General features: G+C 39.7%; 1 protein-coding gene across 4 annotated transcripts; it reads right to left on the bottom strand.

The window, feature by feature from the left end:
* Positions 1-1,264: 1,264 nt before the first annotated feature.
* On the bottom strand, positions 1,265-22,643 carry nr1h4 (nuclear receptor subfamily 1, group H, member 4). Of its 4 annotated transcripts, none has more exons than XM_054777772.1 (10): positions 22,137-22,643; positions 18,655-18,803; positions 14,077-14,454; positions 10,762-10,902; positions 8,698-8,831; positions 7,065-7,157; positions 6,859-6,958; positions 6,633-6,779; positions 1,845-1,958; positions 1,265-1,767 (listed from the first exon to the last, which is right to left on the bottom strand). In XM_054777772.1, exons 2-10 carry the CDS (start codon positions 18,749-18,751, stop codon positions 1,529-1,531), a joined length of 1,443 nt encoding a protein of 480 aa, XP_054633747.1. In that variant the 5' UTR covers positions 18,752-18,803; positions 22,137-22,643; the 3' UTR covers positions 1,265-1,528. The 4 variants fall into 4 exon arrangements, with proteins under 4 accessions (XP_054633747.1, XP_054633746.1, XP_054633749.1 ...); XM_054777771.1 differs by having other exon boundaries at positions 18,655-18,806; positions 22,137-22,642; XM_054777774.1 differs by lacking the exon at positions 18,655-18,803 and having other exon boundaries at positions 22,137-22,641.
* Between the last annotated feature and the right edge of the window lie 1,443 nt (positions 22,644-24,086).

The following is a 24,086-nucleotide window of genomic DNA, read 5'->3' on the forward strand; positions in this document are numbered from 1 at the left end:
GATCCTTTGAAAATATTCAATTTGAAAAAAATTGCACTTACAGAAAATATAGAAATTAGGTGTTGCATATTGATATATATACATATATATGGTTCAAAAAAGTTAGTGACGCCTGGTATAGCGAATATGGTTACTGGTGCTGATGTGGAGATGGTTAATCCTACCAGGACATTTCTCATTAATATTTCCTGCCTTCAGAAACAGACTACTGTTTATTTGGCTGTGGCTCCCCACTCCAACGGGCTTTGAGCTGGCAGGACAATATGGGCAAGTGTTCTGGCAAACATGAGGCAGATACTTGACCGTTGCAGCTTTCCTTGTGGCCTCTTCAGGGTTACCATTTGCCTGTGGTATTCCAAGGTACTTGTAGCTCTCCTCAACATCTACAATTCTGCCCTCTGTATGGACTACCTTCCCTCTCTTTGTTACCATTCGGCCACATTTCTCCAGTCCGAATGACATTCCGATGTCCCCGCTGTAGATCCTGGTGGTGTGGATCAGTTCAAAAAACATTCCAGCATTCCAGGATCCATGAATGTGGCATTGAGCCTTAAGCTTTCTGGTAATCAATCCAGGCAGTGCACAGGTTTGTCTGTCTGGTTTTGCAGTCTTGGGCGACAGTTCTGTCAACCAGTAGTTGGTGCTTGGCTCCTCTGGTGTTTTTACCTTGCCTTTCTCTGTTTGTTGGATGTCTGCCACTGTGATGGCTGCTGGACCTCGGTCAGGGAGGGTGCTGTAACAGCTCAGTTGGTAAGGCATCCGCACGAGGGGCATCGGCCTGAATCCAGCAGGGTACAATAGACCATACATACATACATGTGAGTGATCATCAGGACTTGTGCTGCGCTTAGCTCTTTAAGTTTTTCTCTGTCCAGTGTTTGTCTGCCACTGTGATGGCTGCTGGACCTCGGTCAGGGAGGGAGCTGTGATAGCTGAGGTGGTAAGGCATCTGCGTTTCACCTGCCGGGCGCATGGGTTCGAATCAAGGAGGATACAGTCTGGCATAGTGTTTGGGTGCCATCCCTCAGTAGGCTTATTTGTGCTGCTCTTTAACTTCTTCTCTGTCCAGTGGGTGTTAGATAATAGTAAGAACAATTGCAGCAGAAAGAGGTGCAGTGAATGCAGTAATGGATGAGTTAAAATATAAAAGGCAATGAATTGGAATTATCTAAAAATGTAACATAAGAGAAACACACAAATGTCAGTACTGCAAATATAAAAATACAATACGTCAAGAATGCAATAACATCAAGAAGTTGTTTGATATGTTTTATTTGACACAGAATTGTAGGATTGGGATATGCTCCAGCTCACCTGCGACCCCGAACAGAATAATTGGCAGAAAATGAATGAATAACTAACTTGAATGAAATCAGGCAACTACAACCAACAATCAAGCAAGCTGTTTGTGCAGGAGTTTATTTGAAACACGTACAGCGTATCAGTTGATATACACCGTATATATACAGTCGACCATGACTATCTTTCAAGTGAAAATGTTCATGTCACATCCCCTTTTCCTGCGCTGTCACTGCACATCCCAGATCTCACAGAGAAGCGGTGTGAATTTGTGATCGTTCATCCTCCAGGACGCAAGCATTTCCGCGTGATAGTGATTGAGCGTTCTCAGCTCGGTCAGCCGGCCCAGAAGACGTGCAAAGTACTGAGGCTCCTGCGGATGCTGCAAAATGCACAACTTCCTCAGCACATCCAGCATGGGCTCCTGCAGTCTTTCCACAGCATGTTGATCCTTCACGTAAGGCCGGTCTAGAGGAAATTGGATTTATTTATTTTTTTGCAACACAAGAAAACTACTGGATGTGAATCCATCGGAAGCAGCTCACCCGGTGTCAGGATGGTTATGGCGGTGAGGAGGGCCTTCTCTTCCTGCAGCATATGGAGTTCGCCGATGCTTTTGTAAAAGTTGAACATCGGTGTGATGAACTCCTCTGATATACCTGGAAAAAAAGGTACAATAAACACAATGGCTGGAAAAGTCACCCCTGGATTTAAGCAAACAAATATGTATTCATTTCTAAACATACTATCACAGCAAAATAGAACATTTTTTTGTGCTTAAGAACATTACGTTTCAGTTTAGCATAAACTGAAAATTTTCCACATCAAAAATGACATATAGGACACGAGTGTTGAAGTGTTTCATACCAAATCACAGCAGTAGCATGACTCAACTGTGTTGTATTTTATTGTGCTGAGCTGTATCGACGAAAATGAGACAAAAAGTATAGTATCATAATTCATCCTGTAGATAACCCAGCCCAGGGCCGTCCAAAGGGCAGCCCGGGGGCCATTTGCGGCCCACAGCTTATTTTTTATTGGCACCAACACATTGTAGAAATAAAATAAAATTGAAAAAAACAGCAAAAATTTTAAAAATAGATTTAAAAAAAGCAAAATGTCAAGAGAAGATGCTGAAATGATGATGCCAATTGATTAAAATATTGAATCACGATTAATCAGATTTTGTCCATGGTTAATTTGTAATTAATTGCAGATCAAAACAAGTTTTTAATCTATCATAAGTGTACCTTTTAAAATTGAAAAAAAAACCAGCAAAAATTTTAAAAATAGATTTAAAAAAAAAAGCAAAATGTCAAGAGAAGATGCTGAAATGTTGCTACAAATAACTAATATTAGGGCTGTCAATTTATTAAAATATTGAATCGCAATTAATCAGATTTTGTCCATGGTTAATTTGTAATTAATTGCAGATCAAAACACGTTTTTAATCTATCATAAGTGTACCTTCTTAAAATAAAAAAAAGCAAAAATGTTAAAAATAGATTTTAAAAAAAGCAGTATGTCAAGAGAAGATGCTGAAATGTTGCTACATATAACTAATATTAGGGCTGTCAATTGATTAAAATATTGAATCGCGATTAATCAGATTTTGTCCATGGTTAATTTGTAATTAATTGCAGATCAAAACACATTTTTAATCTGTCATAAGTGTACCTTTTAAAATTGAAAAAAAAAACAGCAAACATTTTAAAAATAGATTTAAAAAAAAGCAAAATGTCAAGAGAAGATGCTGAAATGTTACTACAAATAACTAATATTAGGGCTGTCAATTGATTAAAATATTGAATCGCGATTAATCAGATTTTGTCCATGGTTAATTTGTAATTAATTGCAGATCAAAACAAGTTTTTAATTTATCATAAGTGTACCTTTTAAAGTTTCTAATATACCTATCAACATGAGACTGGATTATATGTTTGCCTCATGCAAATTTTGGTTTATGAAACATTCTGTTTTTTTTAAACAGCTCAACACAAAATGGACCTCAATGTTTAAAAAACAAACACAATGTACAACAAGTAGACATTGGTAAGGTAAACTGTCCATCACTCCAATATCATTCTCTTCAAGCAAATAATGTCACAAACTCTCATTGTGACTGACATGACAAATAAAAGTTTGCAAAAACACCCACCAACTAAATGAAATGAAACCAGGGTGTTAGAAAAATAAACATTGACAGCTTACAATATGTTACAATAAGTGCTCAAGAACAGTCAGTAGTTTACATAAATAGGACAGCGCCCATGTACTGTAGTGTAGTCAGGCTATAGATTATACTTGACTTCCAAACACTCTTTTACGGAGAGACACACACACTTCACACTTTTGATAGTCTGGCAACTTCAACGATGTGGAAGTATGACATTGCGGGTCTCGTAACATGCAGCTTTTATTCTGTCATCTTGACAATAATATAATAACAATAATAATAATAATAACAAAAATATTCCCTCGCGAGCCTTTACTGCCATCACATTGAGCACTGTGTGTGCGCTCACATTGACACAAGTCCCCAAATAGCTGTCCTCAGCTATGCTTGCCGGTAACTTGCAGCTCGTAACCCAAATTTTAGCTTGCAGTTGAAAACAAAAAATCAGCCGATATATAAAAAAGAACATTTGCTTGTTGGGACACTTTTATGCCAAGGTACCACTGTATAAATGACCATTAAAAAATACCTGCAGTGCTCCAGTACCTTCTCCCTTCTCTCTGGCATTTGAGATTCGACGTACTCTGTGACAACTCAACTCACAGGGACAGATACAAATAACTTTGGTTTTGTCAAGAGAGCCATCTGCCAGGGCATTAAAGCTAAACATACCATTCAAAACATCCTTTCCTTTGTCCATTTCTGCTCAATATTTGTTCCCACTTGTGTCTCTTGTGTCTCCTAAAACTACGGTGTGGGGCCGAGGGTGAAACACGTTAATCGCGCGTCAAAAAAATAGTGAAATTTCCATTAACACGTTAATAACGTGTTAACTTTGACAGCTTTACTAATAATAAATCAAAGGTTTGTATTTAAATGTATGTATCATGGTTTTTTTGTTAGCCTTTTTACAAAATTAAAAAATCTATTAAGATATCAAAGGGCCCCCCCCCCCGTGTCCTTGGATTGTTAGTTGCGGCCCTCAGTGAAAAAAGTTTAGACACCCCTGACTTAGCCAATAGTGTTGGGCATCGAGCATCAATGGGAATTGGGACTAACATTCCAATTCTCCCGAAATCGTTCATTTAAAAAAATTTTGATTCCGACTTTTGGTGATCGACTAGCCCGCCGAACACCAACAAAGAAGAAGCTGGCGAACACCAACGAAGCAGAAGCGTTTTATCCATTTCAAACATGGACAGTGTGCAACGGCGCACGAAAGTTTGGCTGAAATTCAGCAGAAAAATGAACGGTCGGCGCAGTGCGACATTTGCAACGCCATCATAACAACGCACCACTAACATGATTATACACCTCCGGAATCGAAAGGAATTGTAACCGGAACCGGAATCGCTCAAATTCAAACAATGCCCAATCCAAATAGCCAATTACAAATGTGGGAAATTTAATTGAATTGACTTTAATCATTTTTTTCTGAAATAATGACAATAGTTATACACATTTTACTGTAATGAGCATCAACAATCTCATTATTAAATTGCTAAATTAATATGATATTATTGCTTATTCATTAATTTCACTGACTGTAATGCTGACACAGTCGCAGTCAGCTTTTTTTATGCTATTGCTTGTAAACTTTTACTTTATTCTATTTGTTTTTATTCATTTTGATCCGTCACACTGGCAGTAGTTCAGACATTTTCCAAATAGCTGAGGATGTCTGTCGTCAATCTTTCAGAAATGCCAGGGGAGCCCGAGAGAGAGAAATCTGGACAATAGCACTCTTGATGTATCGATAAGGAACAATGGTCATTCCAGACAGCTTTGCTTCCTCATTCTCCCTGGCTGGCCTTCAGTTTGAATGTTTCTGCTAACCACCATTCACAGCCGAGGGGCGCCGAGGGACCCGGTGAAGTTACTCCTGCCATCACTGTCTGTCTAACTGTCCAGCCTGGCTGACATGATGGCACCTCACATAAATATGTCATTTTCCCAAACTCTGTATGCATTTTATTTCTTGAATAAAATCAGTGACAAGTGCATGGGTCTGCAATGCCCCAGTAGATCACCACATGCCCGGTAACACTGCAAGGCAATAACCAATAGAGGCTGCTATTGCATCGCAATGCAGCCCATCCTATTCACTATTCGCTTGTTTTCTATACAGCTTGTCCTCATTGGTCTCATGGGTGAGCTGGAGCCTGGAGCCATCTGACTTTGGAACTCGCCTGTCAATCACGGGGTACACATCGACCACATTTGTCACATTTGCCAGCCACATCATTTTATGTGGCCTGGCAATATTGCACTTCCTTTTTCCTTCTAAATGTAGCTGTTCTTTCATTTTGCCAGAACAATTGTACTGTGGTGCAGTTCTTGTAAACTTTAATGTTATCTGATCATGCAACAAGATACTATTCCAAGCACTTTTAATTATTACAAATAAATACTTTACTTTAATACCTGCTTGTCACCTCAACATTCTCACTTCACTTCTCATTCCAAAGCAAGTTATTCATCAACCTGTTCGTAAAAATGCATGGGAAATTGTGTAATAATATCATGAGGTTCTATTGATATTTATATTCATATAAAGGGGGCCACAGCGCTCAGTACATAGGGCCCAGGAGCCATCATTAATATATTTAATGCCCTTCCTTGTTATAAGGCACACGCACACACACGAGTCTGCCGCCGCACAGAACGAAACCAACAATAACTAGGTCAATAACTTAATGTTATGTTGATAAATAAGGTTTCAAAACACAAAATGATGTCGCACATTTCTTATGACACGAACCAAAAACCTCAGTTTTACCCGTCTGCAAACACATAATAGGCTGTTGTGGTGCAAAATGTAGCTTAAAATAGACTAAATATTTCCCTCTTTACCTGAGTACACACATGCCTAAATGAAAACCCAGTAACAGTGTGCGCAGCGTAACCTAAACCAGTCCAGAGATCAACAGGTCAACAACACGCACGTCTCAGCTGCAACCCATGGAGCAGGCTGATGAATTATACATGGAGGATTTGACTCCATTCGTCACGAATAACAAGATCATGCATCAGGAGACTGACGCTGCATCAAAGTTAACGATTTATGAGTATTTTTTTTAATGATCAGTGTAATTTAAGTGTAGATACTTGCGAACTACTGTCATACTGATATTAAACATTATTTCAGTGGACTCACCACTCTTGCGTATCCTCGCCTCCAAAAGTTCTGTGTGCCCGCTTGGCATCTTGTGGCTAAAAACCTGAGCAGAGCGCAGAAACATGGCTTCCACTGCCGAACCCTTCAGCAGAGCAATCTGATCCTCGTGATCCAGGGACAGAAAGCCTGCGAGAAATACCAAACACATCCTAGTTAATGTCGTACATGCACATGTGTATGGTTGCAAAAGAGCGGGAAATAAAACCTGGGATATTTTTTGTAAACTCCACCAGGACTTGGACTTGACTTGTTGCAATTTCTGTTAAGAGGAGAAAGTTTTCCTCAGCGCTGTACTGATCTTGGAGCTAGCAATAAGAAAGCAACAAGAAGCAGAAATTACATTAAGATGAACCAAAAACGTCATCAGGGTTCAATAAATTGCGTCCTTGGACAAAATGTCAAAGATTATACCAGTTTTTTGGTCACTTCTTGAGGAATTTGATGTCTGTTGTAAGCTTCTACAATGGCTTTCACTAGTGCCTGTTGCTCTTTAGTCATTTTCCCCTGTATGACAAGAGAGGGGAAAAAATGATCTGTGTAATTTCTTACTAAAAGTTGCATGCACAAATCAATAAAACATATACATCATTAAAATATGAAAACTGCAATACTTTAATGAGACAACTTTAAAATATAAACTGGTCAAAAATTTAAGATCACTTCAAAAAGTACAAGAATTTACATTTTGCACTGTTGGATCTTAAAGAGGTTCTAAGTAGAGCTTCCAAATGCAAAAAGAAGAAATGGGAGTGAGAGAAAAACATTTTTGAGTAAGTAATTTAATGCAAACCATTAAATTCAAATAAGCTGTTCGTTCGCTGATCAAAAGTTTAAGACCCTACCTCAAGAACCTCCGATACCTCCCTAAAATACAAATAATGTTTTTTTTCAAGTACTCAGTTATGAGTAGCATTCTTGTTAATCACCTCAAAAATTGGTTTGGGCATACTTAATGTTTCCAAAAGACTAGTGGGAATGTTGCACCATGTGGTGAAGATGGCTTCACGGAGGGCATCCACTGTCTGGAACTGATGTCCATTTTTGGAAACTTCCCTTGCCATCCATCCCCAAATGTTCTCAATGGGATTTAGATCAGGGGAACACACAGGATGGTCCAAAAGAGTGATGTTATTCCTCTGGAAGAAGCGCTTTGTCAGGCGGGCACTGTGAACTGCAGCATTGTCCTGCTGAAAAAGCCAGTTATTACCACACAGACGAGGGCCTTCAATCATGAGGGAAGCCCCCTGCAACATCTCTAAATGGCCATCTGACGTTTGACGCCCCTGCACAATCTGAAGCTCCATTGTTCCATTGAAGGATGGTGCCCCCTCCACTGTGCCGTCTGGAAGCCATCAAGACCATCAAGGTTACATTTTCTCTCATCAGAGAAAAAGACTTTCTTCCACCTTTCAATGTCCCGTGTTTGGTGTGCTTGTGCAAATTCCAAACGGGCAATTTTGTGGCCTTTGAAGATGTTTTTTGTTCTTAAAACCCATCTCTCGCAAATGCCGTCAGTTGGCTATCGGACTGCACTCAGCACCAGTAACAACCTTCATTTGGGCCGAGGATGGTCCTCCAGCTCAGGCCCGGTGACATTTTTTACCACTTGACTTTTTTGTTCCATAACCCTCATCATGTTTGATGAAGTTTAAAATGAATGTTTTACTGCGTCCAACCTCAGCAGCAATGGCTCACTGCGAGAGGCCTTGCTGATGCAGTTCAGCAATCTGATCGCATTCCAAGAGAGAAAGCTTTTTCGCCTTTGCCATCAAGAGATCATGCCAGTATAAATACCAAACAGAAAATAACACTGAAACCACATTTTTTTTGGCTTTTAAAGGCTGTGTCTCTTTTTGTCTCATTCCCATTTCTTCTTTTTGTTTTTCGACTTAAAACCTCAAGATTCAACAGTGCAAAATGTAAATTCTTGTACATTTTCCAAATGGTCTTAAAATTTTGATCAGGAGTCTATGTGAAAAAAAGATTCATTATAAGAAATGATTGATCAAGCATTTTCTTTTGATTTAGTAAATTTGTGAAATACCTTTGAGAGTTTTGTGGTTGAAGTGACTTCTTTGCAATCTGCCCCTTCTGTCTCATCTCCAGTCGACTGTCCTGGGGAGCCCTTGGTGTTTTTCCGCAGCCTTTTGGATTTACATTGGATCTCTGTAAAAAGGCCTGCAGACGACAGTATAGGCAACTTGAGATTTCATTTGTGTCTATGAGGTCAAGAATCGGCACTTAAACATAGTAAATGCAAAATATTTGGAGGAAATAGGAGTTTGCAATAAACAACTGCATTTAATAAATTTGATCTTATAACATAATGAATAAAGTCTTGGAACTAAAATCATCCCTAGTAAATTAACTATGGTACATACTATTGCAAAAGTGCGGTGGCATTGTTTTGAGCACTGTTAGTATTCATACATATACAACCTGCAGGTGTTCCCAAACTTTTGGAGGGGAGTGTATATGCTGTATAAATATATATACACACACACATACAGTATATATATGTATATGTAAAATATGGTGGTGGTAGTGTGATGGTCTGGGGCTGTTTGTAAGTGTTTGTTGGGCTGTTGCTTCAGGACCTTGAAGACATACTGTAATAAATGGAACCATGAATTCTGCTGTCTACCAAAAATTCTGAAGGAGAATGTCCGGCCATCTGTTTGTGACCTCAAGCTGAAACCAACTTGGGTTCTGCAGCAGGACAATGATCCAAAACACACCAGCAAGTCCACCTCTGAATGGCTGAAGACTTTGGATTGGTCTAGTCAAAGTCCTGACCTGAATCCTATCGAGATGCTGGCATGATCTTAAAAAGGCGCTTCATGCTGGAAAACCCTCCAATCTGGCTGAATTACAACAATTCTGCAAAGGGGGACAAAATTCCTCCACAGCACTTTAAGAGACTCATTGCAAGTTATCACAAACGCTTGATTGCAGTTGTTGCTGCGAAGGGTGGCCCAACCAGTTATTAGGTTTAGGGGGCAATCACTTTTTCACACAGGGCCATGTAGCTTTGGATTTTTTTTTCTCCCTTAATAATAAAAAGTCTCATTTAAAAACTGCATTTTGTGTTCAGTTGTGTTGTCATCGACAAGGTGGTGGACCTAAACGTAGGACACATGTCCAAACAAACTGATGAAAAGCAGAACAAACGCAAGCAATGTTATAAGAAGATGAAGAACAGCCGCAGTGGGTCCAACTGCTGTATTACTGTACCAACAAGCCGTATGGCCACCAGCTGAGCTGCTGCAACAAAGTACTCGGCGAGGTCGAGGCTTGAGGATGTGTGGCGAAATACAGGAAGCAGTAAACAAGTGGAATGAAGGCAAAGCATATGAAATGTGACTATTTAGTTTGTTACATGTTATAAAGGGTTTTCTCCAGGTACTCTGGATCCTCCAACATTCCAAAGGTTAACTGGATACTCTAAATTGTACATAGGTATGAATGTGAGTGTGAATGGTTGTTTGTCTATATGTGACCTGCCATTGGCTGGGGACCAGTCCAGGGTGTAAGTCAGCTGGCATAGGCTCCAGCATACCCCCACAACCCTAGTAAGGAGAAGCGGCATAGCAAATGAATGAATGAATGACCATGCTATAACAGTAGTCAGCGGCACACAGTTTGTTTATCGCCGAAAGCCGAGAGAACCCGAATGCTAATGCTAACAGGTTATCACGAAATACAACTGGATGTGATGACGTTATCGACGTGTGCTCAACAATGTTATTTATTCTTTATGTATTGTTATTTACACAGACCCCTTCACTGACACGTTGTAAAACTCAGAACTCTTTTTTTCTTGTTTTGTATTTTTGTGCTTTATGTATATTTTATTGACTGACGCTTTAATAAAAGAAAAAAAACTGACGTAATATTGACTGTTTATTTTCATTGCATCAGAGGGCAAATATACCACTGGCCCATCAGCCTGATTTGAATAAACTACCCTGAACTGCAAAATGTGGTGGAAACGCAAACTACACAGAAAACCTTTCAGTTCTAGGGAGTGTAAGTTCCGGGAACTAAAAGTTCCTGAAGTTTTGGTGGAAAAGGGGCTGTTGATAGGGACTAAACAGCTGAAACTCACACTCTGCCAGCATGCCCATTTCCTTGCATTTCCTGAGCCGGCATTCCTGGCATTTCCTGCGCATATACATGTCCATCTCACAGTTTCCTCCACTTTTGCACTTGTACACAGCATTCTTTGTTACGCTCCGCCTGAAGAAACCTTCACAAGATAGACAAAAGAAGAAAGTTTGATGAAGACATGCATTTATTCTGCAGAAACACGACGACATAGGAAACATCATCAAACTAAATGTTTAGTATGGCTGCTTATTAAAAATGTGAATGTCATAAAGATGTAACGGATGCCAGCCATGTGGTCTGCGCTCTCGTCTCCCATTACAAAGGTCCTGTGTTCGAGCCCTAGTGTGGGCAGTGTGAAACAGGGTGGGTTACATAGACCTTTAGTTAAAAATGTGCACCACAGACTTTACAATAAGGCAGTAGAGCAGGGGTGTCCAAACATTTTCCTACAGGCCCACGTACAGAATAATCGAATGATGTAGGGGGCCAGTTGATACATGTTATGCATTAAAGATGCTAAAACCAATCCAATGTAGGTCAATATATGCCATGCTATATGAACAAAACCTCCACATCGTGTTACAGGTGACAAAGCAAATTAGTGTAACATCTAATAATTTATATCATTAATAATGAATTTATTTTATTTTTACAATATAGAGAGGCCAATAAAAATAAGCTGCGGGCTGCACTTTGGACTAGGATTGGGAATCATTTACATATTACCCTGTCCCGGTGCCAATTTGGAAACCTTTAAAACAATGCAGGTGCTTAAACGGTACTTAAAAAAAGGAAACGTACATATTTTGTCCAAAAAATAATGACTGTATTATGGAATTATTTTGTGACATGCAAGTTCAACATAATAGTCATTTAAATCCTTCAGGAGTTTAAATAAAATGATAACTGGGTAATAAAATCACCAATATGAACTAACATTCACAACAAATTGTCATCATTCTAATAATCACAGCAAAGTCAGCAGCAATACAAAACACAGGGAAAATGCTAAAAACCTGCAAGATTTTACAGTACTTCAAGTGCATACATTCCACTCAAGTACATATATTCAGCACAATATGAGCAGAAGTTGATCATCGATACACAATTGTGGCAATGTTACACTACCCTTCTACCCTAATCCTACATGCAAGAGTCATGTATTAACTGAGCAAAATTAAGTTAATGGAACAACCTGCTTTTGTTGTAATGTTGATGTTCAGAATTCCACTGCTTGTGAAAGCGCCCCGCTAACTGTGAGTAGAACTGGTGAATAATGAGGAAGTGTTGTGTTGCTAGTGTGGACAGCAACGGAATGGAACACAGCTGTTGGTGTGTTAAGTGTTAAGGTCAGCAATAACGTTTAATAACAGTGTCAGACTTTGTACATTACATTACAATACTTAAAAGACGTTGCGTGCACACTATCGCGTTCAAGCACTTGTTTCAGGTGAGTCTGCATTCATTTCGCACCGAAATGAGGCACCAATAGCTGCTTAGTTTTTTGGCCAAGTTACCACCGTCGACGTTGGAACCGACTCCCCTCTGTTCTAATTATGTCCCTGCAACAAAGGGATCCCGATGGCACACATGCAGGAGAACTTCTGAACAGTTACCGGACATAGACGGTTCAGAACAATGACATGTACTAATGTAACAGAGCTCATGTTGCTCTTGCATTGAACAGCAGTAAGTTGAGAGGAAACCCAATCTATTCTATTCCATCCGACAGTCCATCTGACAGCAGCGTTAGCGAGAGGGGAGGTACCTGAACCTATTCTTAGCACACACAATGATCCACACCTTTTTGCCATCTCTCCAAAAAGTGCCTACGCCAGCTACAAAGTTGCCGTACTGGTGTGCACACTCTCAAGTCAGGTTGTGTTTTTATAGATACTTTGAGTGGAAAACGGCAACTTTTCGGCCCTGTTTTGTGCGTACGCAAGCTTTATAGATGAGACCCCTGATACAAATATTACCCCTGTTACAGTTTTAATGTGCATTTGTATTAGGGGTGTCTTGTGTCACGAGATCTCGCGAAATTAAACCTTGACAAGAGTTCTCATTCAGAAAAAAAACTGTCTTGCGATAATAAATAAATCAACTAATTACACAATAAAGGAAAATGAGCTTGATCATTTTACCGGCCTCCATATTGCCATGGCAAGAAGAGGGTTGACTCTGCAATGGTTCAGCACCTCGACGCTTCATAACAACGGCGAACAGTGTGAGACCTCTTGTCAGTCATACAATTGCTTTGTCTCTGTGGGGGATGCGGGGCCGCTAGTATACACACAGCAAAAGACAGGAGCCTCGTGAGGAGCAATGCAAGGTAACGTAGAAATTAGAAGGGAAAAAGATGCTTGCAGAGCCAAATGTCCAGCCCCTTTGTGGGAATATTAATGAGCAAGGTGAGAATATACAACAAGAACGAGCCATTATGCCGAATTTGTTCGAAAGTGGCAGCGACATAAAAGGCAACAAAACGAACTTGCCCTTCTCAGACATACTGTATACACCCGACCAAGTTGTCCCATCCAGGAAAAAAACTACACATTGAGATACCTAGCCTTCGTTCCGACAGTCAACCCTCACTGAGACGTTTCATCGGCAGTAGCATAAAACTGTGTATGTTCGCAGAAAGTCACAACAAAATAAAAGCTGCTCTTTAATACACTTGAAAAGTCAGCATTTCAAGAAATGCTGCAAACGTTTGACAGACACTACGAATTGCCTGTGAGAAAATACATGTAACAAACTGCAATTCCACAATTTTACAGAGTGAAAGATGACATATTAAATTAAATATTGCAATATTATGATATATTATTATTTATTATTATCATTATTATATATTATCATAACAGTGGTTTATTTGGCTTAAAAATAATGTCGACAATCATATAGTTTAGCGTCAATATGTGGGACAATAAACATTTCAAATCGCACCTGCATTGTTTTGTGACACGGTTAAACAAAAAAGTGCTTATTTTTTCATTGTACTTAAAACCTTGTATCATCTCGCGGACCTAATGTCGTGCATCGTCTCGTCTTGTCTCATGACACCCCTAATTTTTATGTAATAGAGAATGCAAACGGACCTAATGAGGTGGCTTATGAGCGGTAATGTCCTGTTTATTCCAAGCTTCACTTCCCACTCAGCGATGGTGTGAATGTGAGTGTGAATAACTGTTTGTCTATGTGACCTGTGATGTGAAGTCTGCCTTTTGCCCGAGTTAACTGGGATGGAGTCCAGCTGATAAGCCTCATAGAAATTGTTCTAAATAACTGTGTGACCTTCATCTCCTCTTACCTTTACATCCCTCACAAGTGAGAGCATTATAGTGGTAGCCAGACGCCTTGTCTCCACACACGACACATAGCTCCTCCCCTTTGATCCGTCCAGCTTGGGTCATGTGCCGGTTCCTCTTGCATACAGCAGGCATGACAGCGGACACCTCCTCCCTGTCACCGTCATAGCTGTCCTCCAGTGTTGTTTTCCTTAGTTCATATAGCCCAGTGTGAGAATACCATTCTTCTCCACTGTACTGAGGATAATAGTTCTGAGTGCAGTAGTATGGCGTCGTGGACACGGCTGGCTCCATGTTAGAGTACTGCATGCCTGGGTAGCTGGTGAAAGGTAACATGTCAGTGTCCTGGAGCAGAGGATTACTCTGATCGGCCAGAATATCTGCAACAACAAAAGGAGAAACAGCATATAGATATGTTTAGGTATTGTTTTATGGACAAGTCTTTGGACACATCTCTATATTAATTAATAACTGAGAGTATAGGCTAGTGATTGTGGGTAATTTTATGCATCTAACTTTATTTTTAAGAGCGTGCGCGTGCAAACTTGAGCACCGATCAGTACACTCACACTAGCCAACTGTACTAGTCATTCGATTTGGCCATTTGACCATTTAAAGTTTCCAAAAGTCAATTTAGGAACTCAGCTAATGTTTTTCAGAATTTGTTTAGAGACTATGTGGAAATACGATACCATAATACTCTGTTCAAATTGTGTGTTAGTAGCATCACTGTTGCTGCTTGCCTATGTTTTTCGATAACGACTATTGTTGTTGTATGAGAAGGTGCCCTTTGTCAACACTTTCACTTTATTCAAACAGATATTCAATTGAAAAGTTGTATTTGAGTTGTGATGGCATAATGAGATTGCATGTATTTACAGGTGAGGCTTCACTCGCCATGTGGAAACATTGGTGTTTACGAGGAGTGTAACGGTTCACATGGATGTATTGAACCGTTTCGGTTCTGCGTGTTCGGTTCGGTCCACTTGCGTACCATTTCGGTTATATGATATGCTATTTTTCTCATTAAATTTATTCCTAGAGTTATTATTATTACTAAGCGCTTCACGTGGAACTAAAGTCCTGTGGGTGAGTTTCCGCACAGACGCCTCTGAGTATTGGACACTACTGACCGAGGCGAAAGAATGCTAGTAGCTCGTAGGCATGACAAATGGCATCATAGCAAATGCAAGCGAGAAGCCTGAGCTGGAAGGCCCTCCCATCTCACTATGGTCTACCGTTTGGGAACACTTTGGCTTTACTGTTAAAATTACAGATGGACAAAGGCAAGTGGATAAATCCAAAGTTGTGTGTCAACATTGTTCCACGGATATCGGGTATGCCGCAGGAAACACGTCTAACATGTTAGCGCACTTAAAGCGGCATCATCCGGCAGTGAATGTTACATCTACAAGAAAGAAAACCAGCTTAGCGCAAACACCAATAACTTCAGGATATAAACATCCTCTAGCAAGCAACGCTGACCGGGCCAAAGCAGGTTGGTACAAGAAACAATTATGACACATTCAAGTTTACATGTCTGAGCTGTCACGCTACTTGTTGATATGTAGTAGATTACACATTAGTTTAATTTTAGTGCAACGTGAAAGGTAAACATAATTTATTTTTATTACCTGTGATTATTTTTGTATTGTTATGCTCCACATATAGCATTCTAATGGCTAGTATTGAATACTACTATGTAGGGATGTCTGACAATATCGGCCGACTGATATTATCGGACGATATTGGTATTAAATTAAAATACAGATAATATTGGGATAAATTTTTTCTGCGGATATTGATCACCAGACTGCATCAGGCTCCACAGAGCAACAAAGCTTGCTAGTTCAGTATGCCTATAGTCTGGAATTATTTCCAAGTTTCGCCTTTGGTTTGTAAGCAGTTGACTGCAAGCACTGATTATATGAGGGGAGCTTTTTCCTTTTCCTTCTTCTTACTTCATATTTACTTTAATATTTCTTACCTAATATTGCACCTCAGGAAGAATCACTCGGAATCAGATAAGAAGCGACCAGCGATACTGAAAAAAACTACCCGGCTATAACCAGTTTAGAATTTCAGTGATTATAGTAGTCCAGAGTTTCATACTTCTTTTTTTTCATATATGGATGTTTGTATCACATTGAAATGTGCAAATGTTGATATTAGGACATGTTAGAAAAGTTGACTATTGGTCATGATTTCAGTGACAGCAACAACATACAGTACACTCACTTGCTACAATATGAGGTACACCAGCAAAGTCTAACGAGCTCCATTGCATACATCCGATTAAAAACCATGCAGTTTTAGAGGCTAATAACGCTCAGTGTGCATAATGTACTGGATGTCACTAATGCAATCCAATTATTTTAACTCTTCCCAAGAAAACCAGCGCAACAGTATAACGTGTAAGCCCCACATCACGTACAGTAAGCCCATGAATGATTAACTGCTGGCTCGCACAGAGCACACTGTGTCTTTGGAGTGACATGTATCTCTACTCCAAACAAGCTGTACCGTGGAAACTGATACAATGTTAACAATATCGCAACATAGTCACTAGGGATTCCCAAAGCAAGGATCACTAGACATCTTTGTTAAAAGAAGAGCACGTAAATTCATACTTAGCGCTGTTCAAATGCTGACAATTGCTATCAAAAAGATACTGTGAAAAATGCAACATAACACTGACCTCTTGAAGAATTGGTTCTGCCCATGGCCATGTCTGAGATACCAAACATGTAGATTATATCATTCAGATTGAGACATACTGTCTGTGTCTCCAACTAACAAGCCATCTTGTCATCAAGTATTTTCTGTTAAAAGTCAGCTTTATTTCGAAGAGCAGAAGCTGCAGGTCAGGCTGTGAACAACTTGGCACTTGCCGAAAACCAAATGGGCACAAAGGTTGCTACAGGTACTTATTAACCCGACAATCCAATTTCTTCATTACAAGTAGCTGGATACAATATGAAGTCATTTCCAGATCACAGCAATGGCAGTGACCGACCGCTACCGTGTGGTGTGTGTGTTTACAAGCCAGTGAGCTGGTTCTTTTGCCTCCATAAATTCTGCACTTCATTAAATACACCGGAAAAAAATAAAAAATGGATCATTACAAGAGTTGCATGAAGAATCTTTACAAAAACAATCTAATAAGTCATGATTGGCACGCTCAAACTATTACCCCATTACCACTCATTTAAGCTTGCATTGGTGTATAATTGCACTGCGTCGTAATGACAGGTTAACATTTTGCTCCTCTCATTTAAAGCTGGATAAAGTAATCAAAATATTAGAAATACCTCCCAATAATAAAATATATCCCAATATCACAATTGTAAATATATTTCTTTGTTGAGATATTTCAAGGTTTAATTTGATGACACAGTTACACGGCCTGTTTTTTCTGAGGTTGACAATAAAGAAAGCTATATTGTGAAATACGCCCTCACGTCCTTTTGAACCCATACAAAATACCACAGAATGGAACTAGCTGGACTACTCAAGTTGTCAGGTTTTGGACAGGTGCGGCACTACAGTGTGCACGCCTGATGGCGCTCATAGAGGTCCAAGGAATGCTCAGGTTGTTTGTGTGCATGCTCGGATACTTGAAAAATGAGGGAGAACATTGCTGCCACATTGTGTGGGAACAGTCACGTCTTCACTGAAGGGAAAAGCTAACCTTAAATGTTCATTTATCCCTTTCATTCATTATTTAAATGCATTTAGAATTTTTTTATGCATGTAAAACTATAATTGTACAACTATAAAAACATGTTTTGTATTAACATTTTTATTCAAATTACACCATACATTTTAACATAACCGAAAAACACACTAACCGGGGCGTAGGCTAACTGAGGTTCCACTGTACTTCAATAATATAAATAAAATGATAATTACTAAGTAATAAATTCACCAATATGAAATGAAATCCACAACAAATTGTCACAGGGCCATCACCGTATTTTCATGAAGACTGAGAAACATTTTAGATCCCGCTCTGTGGAACGTGGCGAGAGCCACCTCGGCAGTATCACGCCTCACGCATGCGCGATTCATGGATATGCAGAGCTCCACTAGTTTCTCTTGCGGAAACTGATTGTGCACCGACGGCTTGTGACTGCTTTGGGGCGGGGCGGACCTCTCAGCAGCACGCCCTACTGCTCAGTGAGAACAGAAACTGCAGGACAATGCGTGCTTTCACTTTTAAGTCCTCAAATACCAGAAAAGTCTCCAATGACGGCAGAAAAAGTCACTAGATTTGTTGCTGGTCACTTTTGAGAAAATATATTGCCAACATTGCCATGAGGGTTTGGAATGTCGCCAGATTTAGCGACAATGTCGGCAAGTTGGCAAGACCGGTTGCAGCCACCAACAGAGAGGAGTAAATGATATGAAATAGGTGTGTCAGAATGGTTCATAATTAATCCGGTGTCTACCCCGCCTCTAATTGCCCTTATTCAGATGGGATGGACTCAGATTTGACTGAACCCTGAACAAGATACATTGTAGAGATGGCTGGATTGGTGTGCTGACTGTGCGACTCTTGTCATGTCAAGCAGACTTACCAAATAAATGGGAGCCCTCTGAGATGGAGAATTCATCGGTGGGTGGGATCTGCAGTGGTCCCACCACATCGATGTCGGGGCCCACCCACTCATTCATGAAGGAAACTTGTCAAGTCAAAGTGGACCACACAGAAGTTTGCGTCTGTTTCCTGCTGTAACGAGAGCGACATGATAAAGATCTGTACACACTCCCGGGTCTGCAGCAGCCGGTGACATTGCAAAGTAATTAAATATGAGCTAGTGAGCCTCCACATCAGCATGCCTGTCAAATATCCTCTCCCACACATGGATTAGCTGCTTTGTGGATACTCATTGCATTGTGGGCATTTTCTTGGCATGCACTCACTGTGCTGCTCCCTTTAAAATTGAATTCGTATAACCCAAATATGTGTGCTATCACTGCAGTTCGCACATTTCAATGGGAAAAATGTGCAAATTAATGAGCTGTAGTACAAGGGATGTGTGATTAACAGTGCGTTCATTATTGTGATTGTACTTTGTAGTGGTGTCAAGCTGCATCATGCTGAGAGATGCTAATATTTTGCTATCTTCATATGAGGGCAAATTAATACCGCTCTGATGGTTGTTACTTCTGCCAACTATGACAATGAGCTATTGCTGTTGTTTGTTTGTTTGATAGTACGTAGTACCATTAGCACTGTTTTCTACAAGGATAGATGGCACATACTGTGGGGGGGGGAATTATTTACACATATAGTCCTGTACTCAGGTCCGGAGAAAAACATTTTAAAAAGGTACTTGGTTGTTACTTTAGTGCTGTTCGGTTAGCGTTCACACTTGTAATTTTGTCGGTGGACCAAATAATGCTCTTAGATGTACTGACAAGTTTTTGTTGATATTTTGTCTGTCACTTAAGATAAATCCGCAAAACTTCCAGCACAGACTTGGCCCAAGACACTTTCATGACCACAGCCAAGACCAAGATCAATAAAATATAATCCATGGTCCAGTTTAACATCGCTGCATGGAGAGGACTGTCTAATACACATGCAAAATGCACAGACACCCAACCTGTACGTGACCATTAGAAGTAAACAACTCCAAATTATCCACCAAGTCAAACCACACAGACGCGGAAAGTAGACATATCATATACCGTAAATTCCGGTGTATAAGCCGCACCTACAAAATTTAGTGGAAAAAAGAGATTTTTACATACAAAAGCCGCACCGGACCATAAGCCACACATGTCCGCATCATAAAATGGCATAGTGTGGCGCGCACGAGTCCATAAGGACCAGGCAGCTCTTTATTTGACAGGAGCCAATTATGAGTTATAAAAAAAAAATCACGACGATCTTGTCAACCCATTGGAAATTGCAGGAGGTCATTACTCACTATAACAGTCTGACTCATGGTGTCATTTTACAAAGAACTCATCACACAGCAACTTAACACTCAAAAGGTATACCTAATAAATATTAACAAATTAACTATTTTAAAGTTTTCCAATAATGCATTTCGTCTGAGCAAAGCATTTCATTTGAGGACAAGCGGCATAGAAAATTGATGGATGGATGGATGAATGGCGCTGCAATGCTGTCTCTGTCCACCAGAGGGAGCCAGAGGAGCCCACAGGGAGGCTGACGTCAGTGCAGCTCCCTGGCAGGCACCAATCAATGCATTGCTCAGATGCAATGAAAAATTATTGTGGGATTACGCGATTACTGCAATACAGGCATCCAATCAAATTCTTCTAATCTCATTCTACTGTGTATATTTCTCATAGCGCCTTGAGTGATGTGTTTGTTTAGAATCTGGGGATTGCTATGATATGATGTATTGTACAGTATTCATCACAAATGCTGTATGGTCCTCAAATTCTTCTTCTCTTTTCTCAGTATTTACACAGAATTTCAAGGTACTACAATTGCATATTACCAGCATTATTTTTCCACCCATTTTTAAATTTTCAGCAATTTTACATTTTTTCAGCTTGCTTGACATTTCCAAATGATGGGACTGTTCTACAAGAAGATCAAAGCGAAGATCATGGGCAAGGACATCTATTATGTAGCCACAGTGTCAACATATCTCGGAAGATCACTTACTAAGCGTTCAAGGAGATCACCCTGATGTCATTCACATGTGTTTCTAATTCGCACAGAACTTACTTGCTGAAAAATACAACAAAAGTGCTGTAGTGTCACACATTACAATCCAGAAATGGCAATATTGTCACATTACTTTCAAACTGCAATAACAAGTAATATAAAATATATTACATTTTGGAAGTAAATTGGCCAACACTGCTGACAGCAATTTTCAGCATTCACATGCATGTTTGATGTGATGTTAAAAAGCCAAATAACGTAAGATGATGTCAAGTTTGACTATAATTAATAGACTACAATTAATTTACTACAATCCTTCCAACTGAAGACAGCATTAAATAGATTTTTTATGGTGTAAAAAAAAAAACAATGCTGTTTAGTGAGAAATGTTTGTAATTGATATCATGAATTTCTGAGCTATGTTCTCTGCAGATGTTCACTGAGTAAATGTAAAGTTCTCAAGTTGAACAGACATGCCTTGACATACATGGTAAATGTCTTACACGTGTATATGTTTACTCCTTGCCAGAAATAGTTGACTGTTAGTCAAATGGACATCAACTAGTTCTATGGAAAGTATAGCCATATCTGCAAGTCAGAATCTAAGCTCGATATAAAGTTGTCTGGTACAGTTCTCCTTCATCCTTCATCGTGTCCCGTGTCCATTGCCATACTATAACTAATATTTTGGTTACTCTTCTTGCAATGGCACATTTAAGTACGGTATACTGTATTCATGGCACAATATTGATACACAAGTATTGATTTGGTATTAACGTTTCTTCTGTTCTTATTCATTTTCTTGTGTTTTCTTTCTTTTTTTGGGAGAATGAACAGAACAAGAATTTCATTGCATAGTATAACTACCTGTTTTACTGTGCATATGACAATAAAACTCTTCAATCTTGAATAATACATAATGTGCATAGAAGGCTGTGTTTATTATTGTATTTTTTTCCACATGATTCCTTTTTTTTTTACTTTAATTTTTTAAAAATCCTTATTCTATTTGTGTTCTTGCTATACTGTCTGTAAATGTGGCTGCTGGAGCAAAGTGAGTCCCTGCAATTGATCAATAAAGTATCTATCTATCTAAATATGTGTATTATATGCAGTACAGCCAATAATAAACATATCGTTAAATTAAAACATTATGCTTGTAAAAGCTTAATTACAGCACAGTATCTCATCAGATGACGGAAAATCAGCTAATTTTGTGAACTCTCCCACCTTCTTGGCAACAGAAAAGGTGTTTTGTCGACCACACGGGCCAGAATCTTAATTTCTGACTTCATATTCACATAGAGACCTTGTGTGTGGTCTAACTACCCATCAGACATCTCACCTGCCATCATGCACACACACTGGCACACTCATCATCATAAAATATGCCACAACGGTTCTTACCTTCTCCTGGCTTGACGATTCCCGCTATTTGAATCACTGTATTCCCATTCAACCACGTTTCGGACGCCCAACCTGTGAGCTATACATCAATATTTGCTAATATTTGCTAATGAGCCTAGCTCCAGCTAAAGCATGAGGGACCAGCAAAGGTCAGGGAGAAAAGGATGGTGGTTATTAATTAAGCGGTCTATCCTTGTCCACATCCCCCCAAAGCAAGCTTAAACACACACTCCCAAAAAAATTTCTTTATCTCCCAAAGTTTTACAGGCAGCCATGTGAATGTTCTGGTAGCGAGAGATCCCTCCCTCAAACAAACACAAACAGCTGTAATTCCTAAATGGTAAATGTCATATATTTGTGAAACCTCTTAAATTTAAGCTGAAAGACTACACTTACATCACACCCTGATTGTTTTATTTCAAATCATTTTTTGTGGTATGTGAAGGCAAAATCGTAAATCTCTGTCTTTGTTCTTCTGGACCTAACTGTACGATTTACCTTTCTCTACCGTACTACTACAAGACGCATTTCTTCTTTCCTATATTGCCTGTATTTTGTCCATAAACAATAGCTTAATCATTGATGGGCTCTTGCTCTATTCAAAGAAACCGTTCTGAGTCAACAGACAGTGTCTCTGGAATAAACAAAACCTTTGCCATTGGCTGCTGGACTCTGTGGTTTGCGCTCAAGGGCTGACAGTGATGGATTTAGCTATTTTCTGATGCAATCCATATTGGTTGTTGACAAAAGCTATTTTCTCATTAAGCAATGCATTTTCTACACCTGTTGTCCTCATTATGGTTACAGGTGTGCACAGCTGACAACAGCCTGGACTGTTTGCCAGTCAATCACAGGACACATACAGACGAACAACCACACACACCTAAATGCACACCTATGGGCAATTTGGAGTCTCTATTAGTGGTTTAGGTATAGTTTGTAAAACACATACCAAGAACGTGTGCATTTTTCAGTAGTCATCAAAGTCATTTTAAAAATAGAAGTGTGACAATCCTGTTCAGTAATTATGTTCCATGGTGAGAATGAAGCGTTGTTGTATGAAGGCAGATAAGACGAAGGATGTTTACTACACTGTGACGGGAAACAGAGCCATCTTTGGCCTTGAAAAAAAATGTAAACATCCAATTTGCGGACACTCATCTAAACAGGAAATGATTTAGGCCAGCATATTCCGTCAAGTATTTTCAGGAAAGAACTACAAATACCACTTTTTGTACTTCCAGGAATATTTTAGGTTAAATATTTTGGTGTAAGACTTGGTATTGGTGCCTCGTCCAAACATTTTATTCAGAATTGGCTATAATTTGGTTAGATTTCAGATTGGTTTACATTTCAAATGTAGCAAAGGCAGGGCTCAAATTACCTAAAGTTAGCATTTTTAGTGCAGGCTGAATAGTACGGTAAAATGCAGTGCACTGTCAGAATGCGGATGCTGCACTCAAAACAGTAGCGCACAGTGATTTACAGTCTGGACTCTGATTTTGGTTTTCCTAGTGTAATGGATGCCAGCCAGAGTGGCTGCGCAATTGTACGTTTGTGAAACCTCACTCCCTCGGCCTTAAGAGCTGCGCTGAACATTGGGTTGACAGTCTGGGCGAACGGTGAGGTCTCCCATTCCGAAGGTCCTATGTTCAAGCCCCAGCACGGGCAGTGTAAAGCTGGTGGGTTACACTATCTTGGGATTTTCGCTTTGTAGTTCAGCACCATTGGTGGCGCCTTTACTTTCTGTTTAGAGCGCTGTCAGCACATCTGAGTTGGAGTTGCAATTAGGCTTTGCCTTTTGGCCTTCCGTCCACACGCAAATGTAGGCTTTTGTCCTTAAAGGTTTAGAGGTTTTGGAAAACTCCGGCCAGCGTGAAGCTTTTGGCTTTTTGCCAACAGACGACGTAACAATTATGTGCTGTCATTTCCACACTAGATAAGTAGAAT

Source organism: Dunckerocampus dactyliophorus, chromosome 5 (genome assembly GCF_027744805.1).
Source record: "Dunckerocampus dactyliophorus isolate RoL2022-P2 chromosome 5, RoL_Ddac_1.1, whole genome shotgun sequence".
Classification (NCBI taxonomy): domain Eukaryota; kingdom Metazoa; phylum Chordata; class Actinopteri; order Syngnathiformes; family Syngnathidae; genus Dunckerocampus; species Dunckerocampus dactyliophorus.